At 35.8% G+C, this 18,137-nt stretch overlaps 1 protein-coding gene and 1 long non-coding RNA gene across 3 annotated transcripts; one reads left to right on the forward strand and one right to left on the reverse strand.

Moving 5' to 3' along the window:
- Positions 1–260: 260 nt before the first annotated feature.
- On the forward strand, positions 261–2,314 carry LOC108455250 (pectinesterase-like). Its single transcript, XM_017753831.2, has 2 exons — positions 261–1,425; positions 1,516–2,314. The coding sequence occupies exons 1-2, from the start codon at positions 441–443 to the stop codon at positions 2,214–2,216; spliced, it is 1,686 nt and encodes a 561-aa protein (XP_017609320.1). The 5' UTR covers positions 261–440; the 3' UTR covers positions 2,217–2,314.
- A 6,160-nt stretch (positions 2,315–8,474) lies between these two features.
- Positions 8,475–11,015, reverse strand: LOC128280890 (uncharacterized). Of its 2 annotated transcripts, XR_008271087.1 has the most exons (4): positions 10,879–11,015; positions 10,321–10,406; positions 9,736–9,816; positions 8,475–8,731 (listed from the first exon to the last, which is right to left on the reverse strand). It is a non-coding gene; the product is annotated as an uncharacterized LOC128280890 (long non-coding RNA). The 2 variants fall into 2 exon arrangements; XR_008271086.1 differs by lacking the exon at positions 10,321–10,406 and having other exon boundaries at positions 10,879–11,006.
- Between the last annotated feature and the right edge of the window lie 7,122 nt (positions 11,016–18,137).

The following is an 18,137-nucleotide window of genomic DNA, read 5'->3' on the forward strand; positions in this document are numbered from 1 at the left end:
CAATTCAAATTTAAATTATTTTTATATATTAATTAGTTCGATACTTAAAATATCAATTTATCTAAAAAATATTTTAGAAGAATTTCAAAGCCCGAGATTTTAGAAGAATAAGAAATCGAAGATTAAAACACCATAATTTTATAGAGCAATTAATATCCATGAAATTTAAACAAATTCTCACATCCGTAGGGCACTCTCCACCATGAAACATTTTAAACTAAATATGGTCATTTTTTCAGTTTTGCCTAATTCATTTTTTAATATAAATATGGAACTTCAATAGCATATTATTCAAGCCTTTGCTTAAGGGGCCATAAGTGATAAGCAATAAGCAACCCCACAACTTCAAGTAAGGTTTTCTTCTTTCTTGCTTTCTTTTCTTTAAAGGAAAGAAAGAGAGAGGAAGATACTTTTCTTGAAACAAAAAAAGTTGTTTAAAAATGGCAAATAATGCTATTATTGGTATCTGTGCGGTGTTCCTGGTGGCCATGGTGGTAGCCGTGGTGGTGGGTGTTACGCACATAAAAAACAAGAACGATGGTGAAGAGATATCGAGTTCGAACAAAGCTGTGCAAGCCTTATGTCAACCTACTAATTATAAAGAGACGTGCCAGAAAAGCTTGGCATCGTCAAATTCTAGCGACGTTAAGGAGCTGATAAGGACAGGTTTCCAAGCCGGGCTAGTTGAGATAAAGAACGTGTTGGGCCATTCAGTGACGGTCCAAGAGTTGACCAAGGATGAAAACAACAAAGCGGCACTTGGTGTTTGCCAAGAGGTGTTGGACTTAGCCATTGATGACTTTCAAAAGTCTTTCGACGTGTTAGGGGAATACGACATGAGCAAGATCGGAAAATACCTTTTGGAACTGAAGACCTGGCTAAGCGGTGCATTCACGAGTCAACAGACATGTATAGACTCATTCGCGCAATCAAGTAACGAATCATCGCAGAAGATGCAATCTATCTTGAAGACTAGCATGGAGATCACTAGCAATGCTTTAGCGATGCTTAATGGGTTATCCACCATCGTAAAGGAACTTAACATTCCAAACGTCGGCAACATCGACAGCACGGGGTTCAATCGTAAGCTTTTGTCGGCTGAGGATATGCCTGAGTGGATTAGTCAAGCTGACCGAAAACTCCTTCAAGCAAAACCAATGGATTTGAAGCCTAACGTTGTGGTTGCTAAAGATGGTAGCGGGAAATATGATACTATTAACAAGGCATTGGCTGAAGTCCCCGTGAAAAGTCCCGATCGATTTGTTATTCACATTAAGGCTGGTACTTACAAGGAAAAAATCAACGTGACCAAGCAGATGATTAATGTTGTATTCATCGGTGATGGCCCAACCAAAACCATCATCACAAATGACATTAGCGTTGCTAAAAATCCACCGGTTAGAACATACCGCACTGCAACTGTTGGTAAGTAGTATTATAGACATATATAAGTTTTGGTGGTGAGTTGAGGTGGCTAACTAATATATATGTATGTATGTTTGTGAAATATTTTAGGTGTGGATGGGGCTGGTTTCATGGCCAAGGACATTGGATTTGATAACTCAGCAGGACCCGAAGGTCATCAAGCAGTGGCTTTTAGGGCAACTGCTGATAGGGTCATCATGTTCAACTGCCATTTCACTGGGTACCAAGACACTCTTTATGCTCACAGAGAGAGACAGTTATATACCAACTGTCTCATTACTGGAACGGTGGATTTCATCTTCGGGGATGCGGCGAGCATTTTCCAGAACTGTATGCTCATCGTGAGGAAGCCAGGGCCTAGCCAAAATTGCATGGTTACTGCACAGGGCAGGAATGATCTTGGAACAAACTCAGCCATTGTGCTTCAAAACTGCACCATCTCGGGCGCCCCTGATTACATCCCAGTGAAGGATACAAACAAGGCATACTTGGGGCGTCCCTGGAAACAATTCGCTAGGTCTATCATAATGCAATCTCAAATCGACGACATCATTCAACCAGAGGGTTATGCCCCAATGACAGGTACCATAGGAATAGACACTTCTTTCATCGCCGAGTTTGGAAATAGGGGACCCGGTGCTGATACCAGCCGTAGGGTAGCATGGAAAGGTATAAAAAAGATAGATATAAATGAAGCCAACAAATGGACTCCTCGCGTCTATCTTGAATCTGAGACTTGGATTCCGAGTTCCGGCGTTCCCTATAGTCCCAACATGGTCCATGGAGTTTAAACAGCTTATTATTGATACCAACGCCATTAGTATGCTTATTATCATATCATTGTTCTAATTATGTCGTTTTTAACTAATTAATTAAACAGTTTTTTTAATCTTTTATCTATCTATGTATATATGTTGAATTCTTTGGTTTCCCAATTGTTGTTTCCACTCACTTGATGTTTGCAAAACCCAAAAATTAAGTCAACATTTAAATATTATTGAACTTAATTTAATATAATTTTTAAAGATTATTTGGATTGATAATGTTGTTTCCTAATGTAGACACCTTCCTTTAAATAGATTTAATAAAATGATTATTATCAAACTTAATTACAAGATTTAATAAAAATAGTTTATTAAGCAACAATTACTAATATAATATTAAAAATTAATAAAACAATTATATTATAAAAATCAATCTTATTATATATATATATATTTTATATATGGACTTAAGCAAGCATCCCGCTCATGGAATCAAAGATTTGATCAAGTAGTAAAGATTTTTTAACTTGAGCAAAACAAAGAAGAACATTGTGTTTATAAATATTTAGAGGATGAAAAGATGGTCTTTCTCGTTCTATATGTCAAGTGAAATTCCACTAGTTGAGAATAATGTAGGGATATTGTAACACCCCATATCCGTAACCCAAGCTGGGACGGAGTACAAGGCATTACCTACTTGATCTCGTACATGCAATCCATTTTAAGTCACCAAGACTCGGTCCAATTTAAAATATTTTCAATTTCTACTTTAAACCTCTTAATATAGGCCTATGAGGCCTAGATCGACCATTGGAAACCATTCGAAATTTTTCCAGGTCCTTATCCAATCTATGCAAACTTTGCATTTAAAACAGGGCACACGTCCGTGTGAGAAGGTAACATGCCCGTGTAATCATCCTAACATGGCCGTGTTGATGACCCGTGTGTCTTACACGGCCTAAACACCTAGGGACACGCCCGTGTCCCTTACCCTTGTGGCCAATTATTTACACCATTTTACAAAATTCAAGTGCAGGCTTCACACGGCCTAGACACACGCCCGTGTCCCTGGCCCGTGTTGCTCACACGTCCTTGACACACCCGTGTCTTAGCCCGTGTGAGAAAACTTGAGTATTCTATTTCTGACGTCAGCATACCCACCATGTCACACGGCCATAGCACACGCCCGTGTGCTAGGCCATGTCCTCCATATGGCTGAGTCACACGGCCGTGTCTCTGCCCGTTTGTTTATTACCATGCATACTGACTTGAAATTTTTACGTGCAGGGGACACACGGCCTCATCACACACCTATGGGGCTGACCGTGTGTCACACACGGCTTAGACACACGCCCATGTGCCTACCCATGTGGACAAAATAAGGCTATTTACCAGGCCTATTTGCCACCCCTACCGATATAAATTAACACAAACTCAACCAACACCAATTCTAGCCTATACCATACAACCACTTCAACTACTATAGACATTCTTTCATAAGGCAATTTACTCAAACCAGGAAATATCATCTTTGCATATGATCAAAATGAGTGATAGTCAACATCAAGGCTAAATACAAAGTGTGGGGCTTATCCCAAGCCTACACCTCTGACCAATGCTTAAGGGCACAAAATAATCAAATCTAAGCCTTATACATGCCATATTCAAAAATATAAATCCAATTATACTGAAGGTTTTAGACGATAGTGTGATCGATATCTCTGACTCCAAGTGATCCTTGAGCTAATTAGGCGACACTATAAGAAAATGGAAAGAAAAAGAGGGTAAGCATAAAAGCTTAGTAAGTTGCATATAAATAAACATACAACAACAATTCATCAATAGTTGTCATGCTCATAACACAAGGATAAGCATAAGTATGACTTACTCATTACCATCCATACAAGTCATGTGCTCTCTAATGAGCTCATTTCTCATATGTACCAATTTGGTACTTGTATCACTCACAACATGGTTATGCTTCTATCATTAACTAGCAAGCATACTTGCACCATTGAACCAATAGGTACACTACTGGTCATTCTATAAACCTTGATCTAGGGATAAAGTGCCGATGCTATGTCCCAGACATAGTCTTACACTGGCTCAAATCTCAAGTCGATGCCATGTCCCAGACATGGTCTTACACTGACTATCATTATCGAGGCCGATGCGTATCCTCGACATGTCTTACTCTAGCCCTCGTATCAATGTCGATGCCATGTCCCGGACATGATCTTACACTGGCTCTCATAATGTGGCCGATAAATTTTCCAGACATGTCTTACACTAGCTCACATAAGAGACCCGAATGTCTCAGTTTGAACATCCGGTTCATTTCCTAGTATTTTAAAGGAATCTCTACCATCTCATTGTTCTTATGCATTCTCAATACTCAATTAAGCAATTCATGCTATATCCATTCCGTAACAATTAGACACCTATTTTATTGATATAGTTGCATTATTTACATACAACTTACCTCAGTTTACAAAATGTACTCGACTAGTTGGTTTAGTCGATTTGCTTGGCTTTCCCCCGGTCTAGATTCGGTTTTTGAAAAACTTGATCTAGAATAAAAAAATGTGGTCGTTTAGTCACTAATTATAATTAGGCTACCGTAAATTCACATATTTGGTAAAATGACCATTTTGCCCCTAGACTTTGGCAAAATGACCATTTTACCCCTATGATCGAAAATTAACTTTTATCAAATTTCTTCGTATTTCAAGCCTAACCGAACTCTTTCTACTCTTGTAGAAACCCCAAAATCCCACTATTTCACACACTTATCACCTATTTTGCAACTTATGCAAAATAGCCCATTTAGGTGTTTTCATGCTAACACCTTTCACAAAAGTTGTTAAGAAATCTTCTAAGACTCATATTCTTCCATAAAAACTCAGAAAACATCACAAGTCCATCCATGAAAAAACCCTAAACTCTTAATCATTTTTCAAAATAGTCCCCTCATATGAAAGCTCATGCTTTAGGGGTTCCAAAAATACAAAAATCATCAACTAAGGACATGGAAATCACTTACTTGTTGAGGTGATAAGTTGCTGAAATTTCAAAGCTTCAAAACCCCTCTTTTTTTTGATATTTTCGATGGAGAGAAGGTGTGGAGAAGAAAGAAAATAATAGCTAAGCTCATAGGTATTATTTTATCACAAAATTATGTCATCAAGCCACCTAATATTGACCTTTTTTTACTAAACTTGTCTCCTATGGTCGGCCACCTTTTTTCTAGGGTTTAATTGCTCTTTAAAGGCCCTTAATTTTAGCTCTCTAGCTATTTAACACATTTGGGGTACTAAAATGCAACTTTTTCCCTTTTTGCGATTTAGTCCCTTTTAGCAATCGGGCTCGCAAATATCAAAATTAACTCACCAAATTTTTCATACACTAATATAATCATGTTATAACCTTATAATAATAATAAAAATAATTTTCCAAACTTCAAATTTATGGTCCCGAGACCACTGTTTCGATTAGGCTTTAAATCGGGCTGTTACAGATATTGTCATCGTTTAAACTATAGTTAACCCTACAGTTTAGGATGAAGGATTTGGAAGAAGCTAATTCTGTTCTCAGTATTCAAATTCTAAGGGATTGAAAGAACAAAGTGATGGCACTATCGCAAGATTCACACATAGGCAATATATTGTAGCGCTATGTTATAACTGATTCGAAGAAAGGTAATCAATCTTCTAATATCGAGAATTCACCTCTTTTTGAGGGATTGTCCTAAGACATCAGAAGAAAATGAGAACATAAGAAGGGTTCATTATGCTTCAACAATAGCAAGTCTCATGTATGCTATGTTGTGCATGCAATCGGATATCTATTTTACAGTAGGTTTGGCGAGTCGATATCAGGTGAATCCAAGACTAAGACACTGACAAATAGTTAATACAGTTAATAATGATCAATTAATAGAAAATATTAGGTTTTGCTGCTGGACTCGTCCGTCAGCTTAGTCAAGATGCATTGATAGGCTCCTTGTAGTTCATTTCTATTTGTATTGGTCAAACACCCATCATGCCATTCTATCTATCTAGGATTGTTTCTTTCTCTGAATTTACCTTTTTAGCCTACTTTAATGACTGACAACTCTTTTCATAGGTCACAATGATTGATGATTTGCAATGCCACATGATTACACAACCACAGTAGCCTGCACTTAGCATTTTTTGCCTCGTAAGAAAGGTGAAAAGTATGGTTTAAACTTGTCACTTATCATGTCTCTACTTGTGTCATTGCTCCAAACTGGCTTTTCAGATATACTCGAGGTAATGGTTGGCACAGGTGTTGCTAAATGAATTAGCAAGGGAATTTGTACTAAACTTTCTAAATACCAGATCTGAAAATTTTTAAGTTCTTCCATTCTTGGTTTACTGCATTGCTTCATTCGTTGACGACATGTCTCTTGCAATGTTAGTGCACTCTGCGATGCTTGCCGTTCAACATCTATACTTGTTAACTGCCCAACTTGATTGAGTCATTCTATATAAGCATAAGTTCTATCTATATATATATACATATTTCCAATTTTGTTTAACATCCAGAAAATTCCTTGACCTTCAAATCCCCAAGGTTCATGGTTAAAGTCTAAAGGCATGCAAAGCCTAATCAATTCAAGTTTATCAATTGGGTCTATTATTTTTTTTCCATTTTTGCCCTAAAAATTCTTGTATCAATAGACACCCTTCTACTAGCTCGACCTTAATTACCAATGTTTCTATTGGTTGATTTGCATTATGCTGCTACTGTATTTCAAATTTAGTGGTACAATCCAATGGTTCTAAGACAATGAGTTCCATGATGGTCTAATTCTTTAGCTTGCTAGCCAATTTCCCCACTAGCTCTATGTCTTCCCCTTCTGTAGTGGTGTTCAACTCATTTAGATACTTTTTTGTCTGAGTAATAGTGTAGGAGTTCTCCTTCTTCACAAGCGTCTATAATGTCATTCTCTTCTTTTCTCAACTTCGAACTTAGCACATCATGGTACCTTTCTGATGGTATATCAATATGGTTGTTATTATCTTGGGAAAGATCTGGGGTTTCTCTTCGAAGTTGACTTAATTCGAGTAAGAGTAATCATTGAATCTCTTGGATCTCCTAATCTTCATACACTCCTTCTTCGTAAGTATTTTGATCATAATCAAAGTCTTCGTCGAACCACATATAATAGAAATAATCCATGGCTTTGTGCTGACTGATTGTTTTGTGCCTAGGATTCCTAAGAATAAACAAATGTAATTAACAAAATAATTTGAAAGTTGTAACTATAAACCACAAATTTCCTAATTATTCTTTTAAAATGAAAAAAATTAAAATCAATCTAGTGACGTTGCCCCCTCTGCAACGGCGCCAACAACTTGACCGCCTTTAGACGTACTAACGCCCAGAGTGTGAATACTGCAATAAAATAGATAATTACGATATAGTATCAACAACTATATGGGTCGAGTTGTAATATAGTTTTTACAACGAAGTAGGTGAGTACTCCGATGATCGTACCCAAGAAAAGCAAGTGTTAGATTAATTCTAACCTAAATACTAAAAGATCTAATTAGCACTTTAAATAAATTATAATATGAAAGTATATAAAAAGGGTTTTTAAGGTTTTAATAATAATAAAATCAAATAACATAAAAGAAATAAAACTTGTTAGAATTAAGTGACCTAAATTCTTATTTAAATAAAATAAAAGTAAAATCCATATAGAACTAGACTTCTTTTATTTTATTTTAGAATAAGGTTTTTAAACCTTATTAAACTTCATCTATTTTATATTAATTAGTGTAACACCCTTCGCCCGCATCCGACGCCGGGACGGGGTTCGAGGTGCTACCTGACTTTTACTAACACTTCCATACTAAACAGGCCATGAAATCTCAAATAATTAAAACTTTTATTTTCACATACAATCTGTCCCATATACGGGCTTACGAGGCCCAAAACATACATCCGGAGTGGTTCGGGACCCAACCGAGAACTCAGGAAAAACTTAAAAAATCTCTTGCATCAAGGCTTCATACGCCCGTGTGGGTATAGAGCACACGCCCGTGTGCTAGGGACACGCCCGTGTCCCAAACCCTTGTCCAAAAACCTGGACAAATACAAGGCTATTTTCCAAGCCATTTTGTCACACTCACAATAGATACACGCATACTTATACAATAACATACAACATGGCAAAATTAGGTACTTAAATATTCCTAACATGTCATGATTATGGCAATTTTACATGCAATAGATATCATAGATTTTACTCACATCTTTACCACATTCATACTATAATCATTATAAACTCATCACATAATACCATCGCACATGCATGCATAATTAAAATAGATTTACAACCCCATAATCAAAATAGGCCAACACATATGATTAAAGCCATATCACATACTCTAATATTTAAACTCCTACACATGCCGTAGGCTCAAAGTACTTGAAATCACTACACCAATAGCGTTAGCTTGACAGTGTGATAATATCTCTGACGGCCTCCAACCCGAGCAAACCTGGAAACTCTAGAAAACATGGAAAAGAAGAGGGGGGTAAGCTTTCGCTTAGTAAGTTCATATGAAAACAATAAGCACTAATTAACTTGTTTCATCAATGTTTACAACATATTCTCAAGTTCACTACAAGCTGTCTTTCTGAGCAATAGTCATTAAATTATTTATATCTGGAGATACGAAACTCTGAATTAAGTTACGTTAATTTTCCCTAAAACTAGACTTATTTTCCTTTCTTCCATAAAATTTTCAGAATTTTTGGTTAAGCCAAATAGTACAGTTTATTCCTCAAAGTTACCCCTGATTCACTGTCTGAAAGTTCCGACCCTTCTGTACTAAAGTTCAATTATCTCATAGTACAAGACTCGAATAATGTTATTGTCTATTTCTCTTGAAACTAGACTCATATTTCTACTTACTAATTTTTTTCAAGAATTTTTGGTCAAGCTATTTAGTACAGTTTATTAGTTAAAGTTTCCCCTATTTCAGGGTATGACTACTCTGACCCTTGTGCACTACAAACCGAATTTGTCCATGTACAGAATTCCAATGACCATGCCATTTGTTTTCCTTAAAAATAGACTCAATAAGGAATCCATGCATGTAAGTTATGACTCTTAATAATTTTTTTACAATTTATGGTGAATTTCTAAAGTAAGAACAGGGGATCTCGAATTCATTCAGACCCTGTTTCACAAGAATTCAAATATCACACAATATGGAATTATTTTTCTTCCCCTATTTCTTTCATGTGAAAATAGACTCATTAAGCTTTAATCTCATATTTTGTTATGCCTCTATCTCATTTTCCACTATTTTTAGTGTATTTTCAAAGTTACACTACTGCAGTAACTCAAATCTGTCAAGGCTAAATTACTCATTCATGATCATTGTTCACAAAATTAATACAACATTGTTTGTATAATCATCACCGAGACATTCATATCACATTTTCATTTACCATCTTACCATATTGTTGTTATGTCGAGTTTTCAACCTGAGGGTTAAGTACATACCTGTTCAAAGTATCCATTTCACAACATTTACCAATACGTCCCTTTCATCTCAAGTATTCCTCCATTTGAGTAGAATTTTACCTGTTGAACACATCGGAATATAATTCGGATACATGGAAAGTTTGCCATAAGTGCCACATATGTAGCCAAGCTACCATGTAACCCGCCCATAAGTGAACTCGGACTCAACTCAACGAGCTCGGGCGTTCGCATCCATAAGTGAACTTGGACTCAACTCAACGAGCTCGGATGCCTAGTTACATCTCACGAACTCGGACTCAACTCAACGAGTTCGAACATTCGCATCCATAAGTGAACTCGGACTCAACTCAACGAGTTCGGATGCTCAACCATCCTAGTGACATGTCATTTGTATCCTAATCTATTCCTAAGGTTCAAACGGGATTTTCCTCGAACACATATCCTTGCCAGCTTCCGTAAAATAACAGATAATACACATAACTTGCATTTTATTCGAAAATAACCACAAAGCATATATTTCATGATAAAAATCAGCATATCATATATTTAACATCAATAACTTAAAAATAACAATTATGCTACATTATTTACACATGAACTTACCTCGATACCACAAAGGTAAAAAAAAAACGTAATTATCCCTTAATCGATTTCTTTCCGTTCTAGGTCCAAATCTCGATTTTCATCATCTAAAATATCACATTCAACTTATTAAAACAATGTACTGATCAAATTAGTCCATTGACATACTTGGGCAATTTTTACAATTTTGCCCCTATATTTTGCCAAAACTACCAAATTAACCCTAGGCTCGTAAAATAATTTTTATCACATTTCTTTACTCCTTGAGTCTATATGAACCATTTTCATAACTATAGCAACTCATAATTTCAACTATTTCACACATTTACAACTCATTTTACAACTTAGCAATCTAGCCCTTTTTAAGGTGTTTTCATGCAATTTCTTTCACAAAAGTTGTTTATTAGACAACTAGGACTCATAATCTTCCATAAAAATACAGCAAACAACACATTTAATCTCATGGCAAAACCCTAGACTCTTCATCATTTTGCAAAATAGACCACTCATATGAAAGCTCATGCTTTAGGGGTTCCAAAAATGTAAAAATCATCAAGCAAAGACATTAAAATCACTTACAAGCAAGGGAAATATGTTGCTGAAATTTTCCAGCTTCAAAGCCCTTTCTTTGCTGCATATTTCGGTGAAGGAGAAGAGAAAAATGATAGCTTTTTCTTTTTGATTTGTTAATAATAAAACTAGTCAAAATTGGTGACCAAATTTCACCTAATTTTGACTTTTCAACAATTTTATCTCCCATGGCCGGCCATCACACTTTCAATGGCCTAATTTCACTTTAAATACCCCCAATTTAAGATACAAGGCAATTTAACACCTTTAGGTATTAAAACACAACTTTTACCTTTTACGCGATTTAGTCCTTTTTCGAAATTGGACTAGAAATTGCTAAAATTAACTTACCAAAATTTACATGCACTTATAAAATTATATTATAACACATAAAATAATACTAAAAAAATTTTCTCTAGCCTCGAAATAGTGGTCCCGAAACCACTATTTCGACTAGGCCCAAAATCGGGCTGTTCCTAATTTTGACTTTTCAACAATTTTGTCTCCCATGGCCGGCCATCACACTTTAAATGGCCTAATTTCACTTTAAATACCCCCAATTTAAGATACAAGGCAATTTAACACCTTTAGGTATTAAAACACAACTTTTACCTTTTACGCGATTTAGTCCTTTTTCAAAATTGGACTAGAAATTGCTAAAATTAACTTACCAAAATTTACATGCACTTATAAAATTATATTATAACACATAAAATAATACTAAAAAAATTTTCTCTAGCCTCGAAATAGTGGTCCCGAAACCACTATTTCGACTAGGCCCAAAATCGGGCTGTTACAGATTAGGATAAGGTGTTTCAATCCTACTAGAATATGGCTTTACAAGCCTATAAATAGACATAGTCTATTCCTCTTGTATTGATTCAATTTTTTAACATAGTGAATTTTCTTCTCCTCTGCTCGTGGTTTTTTCCAGAAAGGGTTTCCACGTAAAATTTGTGTGCTTTTTATTTTTATTTTATTTTATTTTATTTTATTCTCAAATTTGTATCAGAGCTTCCGGGTTATTCATCTCGATCACGGTAATGGCATCTTTGAAGTATGAAATTCCGCTGTTGGATCGCAACACCAGATTTGCGTTGTGGCAAATTAAGATGCAAGCAGTTCTTGCACAAATGGATCTGGAGGATGCCTTGCTAGGGATAGATAAGATGCCTTCGACATTAACAGATAAAGAGAAGAAGCGTAAGGATCGAAAGGCGTTAACACAATTACATCTGCATTTGTCCAACAAAATTTTGCAGGATGTGATGAAAGAGAAGACTGCCGCTGCATTATGGAAGAGGCTAGAACAAATATGTATGTCAAAAACTCTAACAAGCAAGTTGCATATGAAGCAACGTCTTTATGCTCATCGTTTGGAGGAAGGTGTATCTGTACACGAACACTTAACAGTGTTTAAAGAAATTCTCTCAAACTTGGAGGCCATGGAGGTTCAGTATGATAAGGAAGATCTAGGGTTGATTCTACTTTGTTCATTGCCCCCGTCTTATTCAACCTTTAGAGACACAATTTTATATAGCCGCGAATCTCTTACAGTTGATGAGGTTTATAATTATTTAACCTCTTATGATAAGATGAAGTATCTTGTGGTTAAACCCGACTCTCAGGGAGAGGGTCTCATTGTTCGTGGGAGACAAGATCGGAATGCTGATGATGATCGTGGTAGGATACAGGAACGAAATCCTCGTGGTAAATCTAAAGGTAGATCGAAGTCTTCAAATAGAGGTAAAACTTGTAACTTCTGCAAGAAGAAAGGGCACATTAAATCTAAGTGCTATAAGTTACAAAATAAGATTAAAAGGGAGGCTGCGAATCAAAAGGAAAAATAACTAGAAAATTCCGATGAAGCTGATGTTGTAGAAGATTACAGCGTTGATGAACTTGTAGTTGCTTCTATCAATGATTCTAAAGTAAGCGAGGAATGGATACTTGATTCAGGCTGCACCTTCCACATGAGTCCCAATCGAGATTGGTTTACAACTTACGAAACAGTATCTGAAGGTGTTGTTTTGATGGGAAATAATGCTTCATGTAAAATCGCAGGTGTTGGAATAGTTAAAGTTAAGATGTTTGATAGAGTTGTCAGAACAGTTATGAGGTACCACATGTTCCAGAATTAAAGAGAAATTAAATTTCGTTGAGTACTCTTGATTCAAAAGGGTACAGATATACAGCTGAAAGTGGGATTTTAAAGATTTCCAAAGGTTCCCTTGTTGTGATGAAAGGGCAAAGAAAAACTTCCAAGTTATATGTTTTGCAGGGTTCTACTATTACTGGTGATGCAGCTGTCGCTTCCTCTTCCTTGTCAGATGATGATATTACTAAACTTTGGCATATGCGCCTAGGGCATATGAGTGAGAATGGCATAGTAGAATTGAGTAAAAGAGGACTTCTTGATGGGCAAGGAATTTGCAAACTAAATTTCTGTGAGCACTGTGTTTTTGGGAAGTAAAAGAGAGTTCGATTCACTAGAGGAATCCATAACACGAAGAGAATATTGGAGTATATTCATTCTGATCTGTGGGGGCCATCCAGAGTGCCTTCGAGAGGTGGAGCTAATTATATGCTAACCTTTATTGATGATTTTTCCAGAAAAGTTTGGGCGTTCTTCCTGAAGCAGAAAAGTGATGTGTTTTTCGCATTTAAGTCTTGGAAAATTATGATTGAAAAATAGACGGGAAAACAGATAAAATACCTCCGCACAGACAATGGCTTAGAGTTCTGTTTTGATGAGTTTAATAGATTGTGCAAGTCAGAAGGGATCATGAGACACTTGACAGTTCGTCATACTCCACAGCAAAACGGCGTTGCAGAACGAATGAACGGAACGATCATGGAGAAGGTTCGATGTATGTTGTCAAATGCCAACTTATCGAAGTCATTTTGGGCAGAAGTAGCCTCTACTGCATGTTTTTTAATCAACCGATCTCCATCCGTTGCCATTGAGAAAAAGACTCCACAAGAGGTATAGTCTGATAACCCTGCTAATTATTCTAATTTAAAGATTTTTGGGTGTCCTGCGTATGCTCATATTGATAATGGAAAATTAGAACCGAGATCCATTAAATGTGTTTTTCTTGGTTATAAAGCTGGTGTAAAAGGGTATAAGTTATGATGTCCTGAAAATAGAAAAGTTGTGATTAGCAGAGATGTTGTTTTTGATGAAACTGCTATGCTACCTAACTTATCTCTTAAAGAATCTTCCAATAAAAAAAATCAAAAGCAGGTGGAGCATCAGATTAATACAGAGTCAACTCCTCAAGCCAGAACAAAAGTTGAGAATATAGTTGCTTCTTCACCACAATACTCTATCACTAAAAACAGAACTAGAAGAGAAATTAAACCTCCAAAGAAGTATGCCGAGGCTGATCTAGTTGCTTATGCTTTAAATGTGGTTGAAGATATAGATGCGAATCAAGAACCATCTAATTATTCTGAGGCGGTTAGCTGTGAAGACTAAAAAAAGTGGATGTTTGCTATGCAAGAAGAGATGGAATCACTCCACAAAAACAAAACATGGGACCTTGTGAAACTTTCTAAAGGTAAAAAGGTTGTTCGTTGTAAATAGGTGTTTAAAAGGAAAGAAGGGACTCTAGGAGTTGAAGAACCCAGATATAAAGCAAGGCTTGTTGCAAAGGGTTACAGTCAAATTCCAGGAGTGGACTTCACAGATGTGTTCTCTCCAGTTGTTAAGCATAGTTCGATTCGAGCTTTGCTTGGTATTGTGGCCATGCATGATTTGGAGTTTGAGCAGTTAGATGTAAAAACTGCATTTCTGCATGGAGAACTTGAGGAGGATATTTACATGCAACAACCGGAGAGTTTTATAGTCTCAGAAAAAGAGGACTATGTTTGCTTGCTGCAAAAGTCCCTTTACGGTTTGAAACAGTTACCAAGACAGTGGTACAAGAGGTTTGATTCCTTTATGACTTCTCATGATTTCAAAAGTAGTTTTGATAGTTGTGTTTACTTTAAGAAAAACAGTGATGGTCCTTTTGTGTATCTACTTCTTTATGTTGATGACATGTTGATAGCAGCAAAAGATAAAGGAGAGATAAGAAATGTCAAAACCCAACTAAGTAAAGAATTTGAGATGAAAGATTTAGGACCAGCAAAGAAGATACTTGGAAAGGAGATTCTCAGAGATAGAAAAACAAGTAAATTGTACCTAAGTCAGAAGGGGTACATTGAGAAAGTTCTTTGCAGGTTCAATATGCAGAGTGCTAAGCCTGTTAGTAATCCTTTAGCAGTCCATTTCAGACTTTCATCAGTTTTGTCTCCACAATCAGATGATGAGATTGAGTACATGTCACATGTTCCATACTCTAGTGCAGTGGGATCTCTCATGTATGCTATGGTTTGTTCACGTCCAGATTTATCATATGCAGTCAGTGCAGTTAGCAGATACATAGTGAATCCTAGTAAAGAACACTAGAAAGCAGTTTAGTGGATTCTAAGATACTTACGAGGTACTACTGATGTTTGCTTACAGTTTGGAAGAACAAAAGATGGAGTCATAGGGTATGTTGATGCTGATTTCGCTGGAGACCTTGATAAAAGAAGATCTCTCACAGGTTATGTCTTTACAATCGGAGGTTGTGCAATTAGTTGGAAAGCTACTTTGCAGTCTACAGTGGCTTTGTCTACCACTGAAGCTGAGTACATGGCGATTACTGAGGCTTGTAAAGAAGCTATTTGGTTGAAGGGACTCTTTAGTGAACTCTATGAAGACCTTCAAATCAGCACAGTATTTTGTGACAGTCAGAGTGCCATCTTTCTTACAAAAGATCAAATGTTTCATGAGAGAACAAAACACATTGATCTCGGTATCATTTTGTTCGTGATATTATTGCTCGTGGTGATATTGTTGTGAGCAAAATTAGTACTCATGAAAATCCTGCAGATATGATGACTAAGTCACTTCCTATAACCAAGTTTGAGCATTGCTTAGACTTGGTTGGTGTTTATTGTTGAAGTTAAACCCTTAAGGGGTTTTATGGAAGAGGTGGAGAACTTGTTTATTAAAAGTTCGCAATGAAGAACTTGTTCATTGAGAATTTGTGTCAAGGTGGAGATTGTTAGAATTAAGTGACCTAAATTCTTATTTAAATAAAATACGATGGAAAATAAAATAAAAGTAAAATCCATATAGAACTAGACTTCTTTTATTTTATTTTAGAATAAGGTTTTTTAAACCTTATTAAACTTCATCTATTTTATATTGATTAGGATAAGGTGTTTCAATCCTACTAGAATATGGCTTTACAAGCCTATAACTAGACATAGTCTATTCCTCTTGTATTGATTCAATTTTTCGACATAGTGAATTTTCTTCTCCTCTGCCCGTGGTTTTTTCCCGAAAGGGTTTTCACGTAAAATTTGTGTGTTCTTTTTTTTTATTTTATTTTATTTTATTTTTTTCTCAAAACTCAATAGATAGAAGAGTAGAGTAAATCAAATATTGATTATGGGTGATTAGCTCGCTTTAATCCTCATCAGCTGTCACTTCGGGTTCCTCGTCAATCAACTAGTCGCTACCCTATTAGGATCTTCTGGTCTTCCACTAACATAACAAGTCAGTAAGAACTACTTATCTTTTGACCTCACAGTTTAGGTTGGTTTAGGGTAAAGGTGTTCATCAATGGAAAGTACCAATTTGGATTAATTCCCACCTTGATGACTTTTCGGGGTTGCCAAGCCTAGGGTTTGTTTTATGTTCTTCCTTTTCCAAATAGTTGATCCATTGAGTAACCCTACAAAATAGTTAATAGATCATACATCCACTCGCTAATCCCCCATAAAGGGATTAGTTCCTCATGGCTTTCATAGACAATATGAAATCAATATAAAGAGAAAACATACTAATTAAAACGATAAGATAAAGTAAATGAAAGAGTCTGATTGTATTGATGTCAATTGTGAATCCCCAATGTTTGAATGCTTCAACAATTTAGATCTCTTGAAATCAACAAAAACAACTGAAAAAAAATCTAAAACCTAAAAACGAAAAAAATTTACACTGAATTTTACAAAAAGAATTTAGGCCAAAGGATTGATGTCCATAACAAGTGACAAATGAGTCTATTTATAGCCTTCAGGTGGCTATCATCCTTAACCCTGGGTTAGCTGATGTTCCCGAGCTTGAATGTTTAATTGTATAGACCAAAATACCCTTACTTCGTGTTTTGATTTCATCACAGAGTCGATGTCGTGACATACTAGGAACTGTATCGTGACCTAGCAACCAATATACTCCTCTGTAGCTATCTTCAGTCTGTGCCTCGACACCTTTAGTCTGTGTCGTATTGATGGTAGTCTTGAAATTTCTTCATTTTGCTTATTATGTTGCAACATCAAGCATCGCATGTTGTAACATAGCGACCAATATTAGTTTAGTACACCTTCTAAAGGTTTTCTGCACACTCACCAAGTGCGTTAGCTATCCCTTAGGCCTTATTCTACCCATAAGGTTAATAAAAGACTCAATTTGCACATTTTATTAAATGTAAATAAAACTTAACTAAAACGTAACGAAAATGCTTGTATTCAAACTCTTCAAATATGATAACTAGTTTGATCTGCTACACCGAATTATGATAGATCAGTTATGCATGCAAAATATAAAAGACATAATAGTGATATATGAAATTAACTTCATTTATTTATTCATCATTCAATCAATAGAAAACAATTATATGTTCACCACAATGTGGGCACATTTCCCAACACTCTACTAGTAAGGACGTCAAGACATTCACGTCGTCGGGAAGAGCTTTCGTTTCTCATCGGGACAAGACTAACTGTTTGGGCCTAATAGAAGCATTCTCCACATATTTGATGAAACAATTTAAATTTAAATTTATTTTGTTATGGTTTTTGGGACTATAATTTTTTAATTTTGGGTTATGGCATGGGTTCTTTTTAAGTTCGGATTTTTGCATGCATTCAATTTCATTAAACTGAACAAACCAAATTAATCTTCTTAACATCATATAGAATATGGTTTAAAGTAATAACTGATGGTTTCACCTTTTTCGCTGCGAAACAAGAGTTTTGAAAAGTAAAATGACAAAACAAAAATCAACTAAGTTTACCCAAAAATGTCACAACACATATTAAATTTGGACTTTTAAGTTTAACTCGATGTAAAATCTTATGTTTTTGCTAAATATATGATACTACTCTAAGTTTTCTAAAAATCATAAAAATAAAAGTTATGAAAACTGAATAGTTCTACTAGGCAATTT

Source organism: Gossypium arboreum, chromosome 9 (genome assembly GCF_025698485.1).
Source record: "Gossypium arboreum isolate Shixiya-1 chromosome 9, ASM2569848v2, whole genome shotgun sequence".
Taxonomy (NCBI): domain Eukaryota; kingdom Viridiplantae; phylum Streptophyta; class Magnoliopsida; order Malvales; family Malvaceae; genus Gossypium; species Gossypium arboreum.

What these genes read in the sequence shown, in the direction of transcription:
- LOC108455250 (XM_017753831.2), top strand. Translation starts at nt 441, where the DNA reads ATGGCAAATAATGCTATTATTGGTATCTGTGCGGTGTTCCTGGTGGCC. An exon ending in ATACCGCACTGCAACTGTTG is followed by an intron (nt 1,426 to 1,515) that starts GTAAGTAGTATT and finishes GAAATATTTTAG; the next exon opens with GTGTGGATGGGGCTGGTTTC.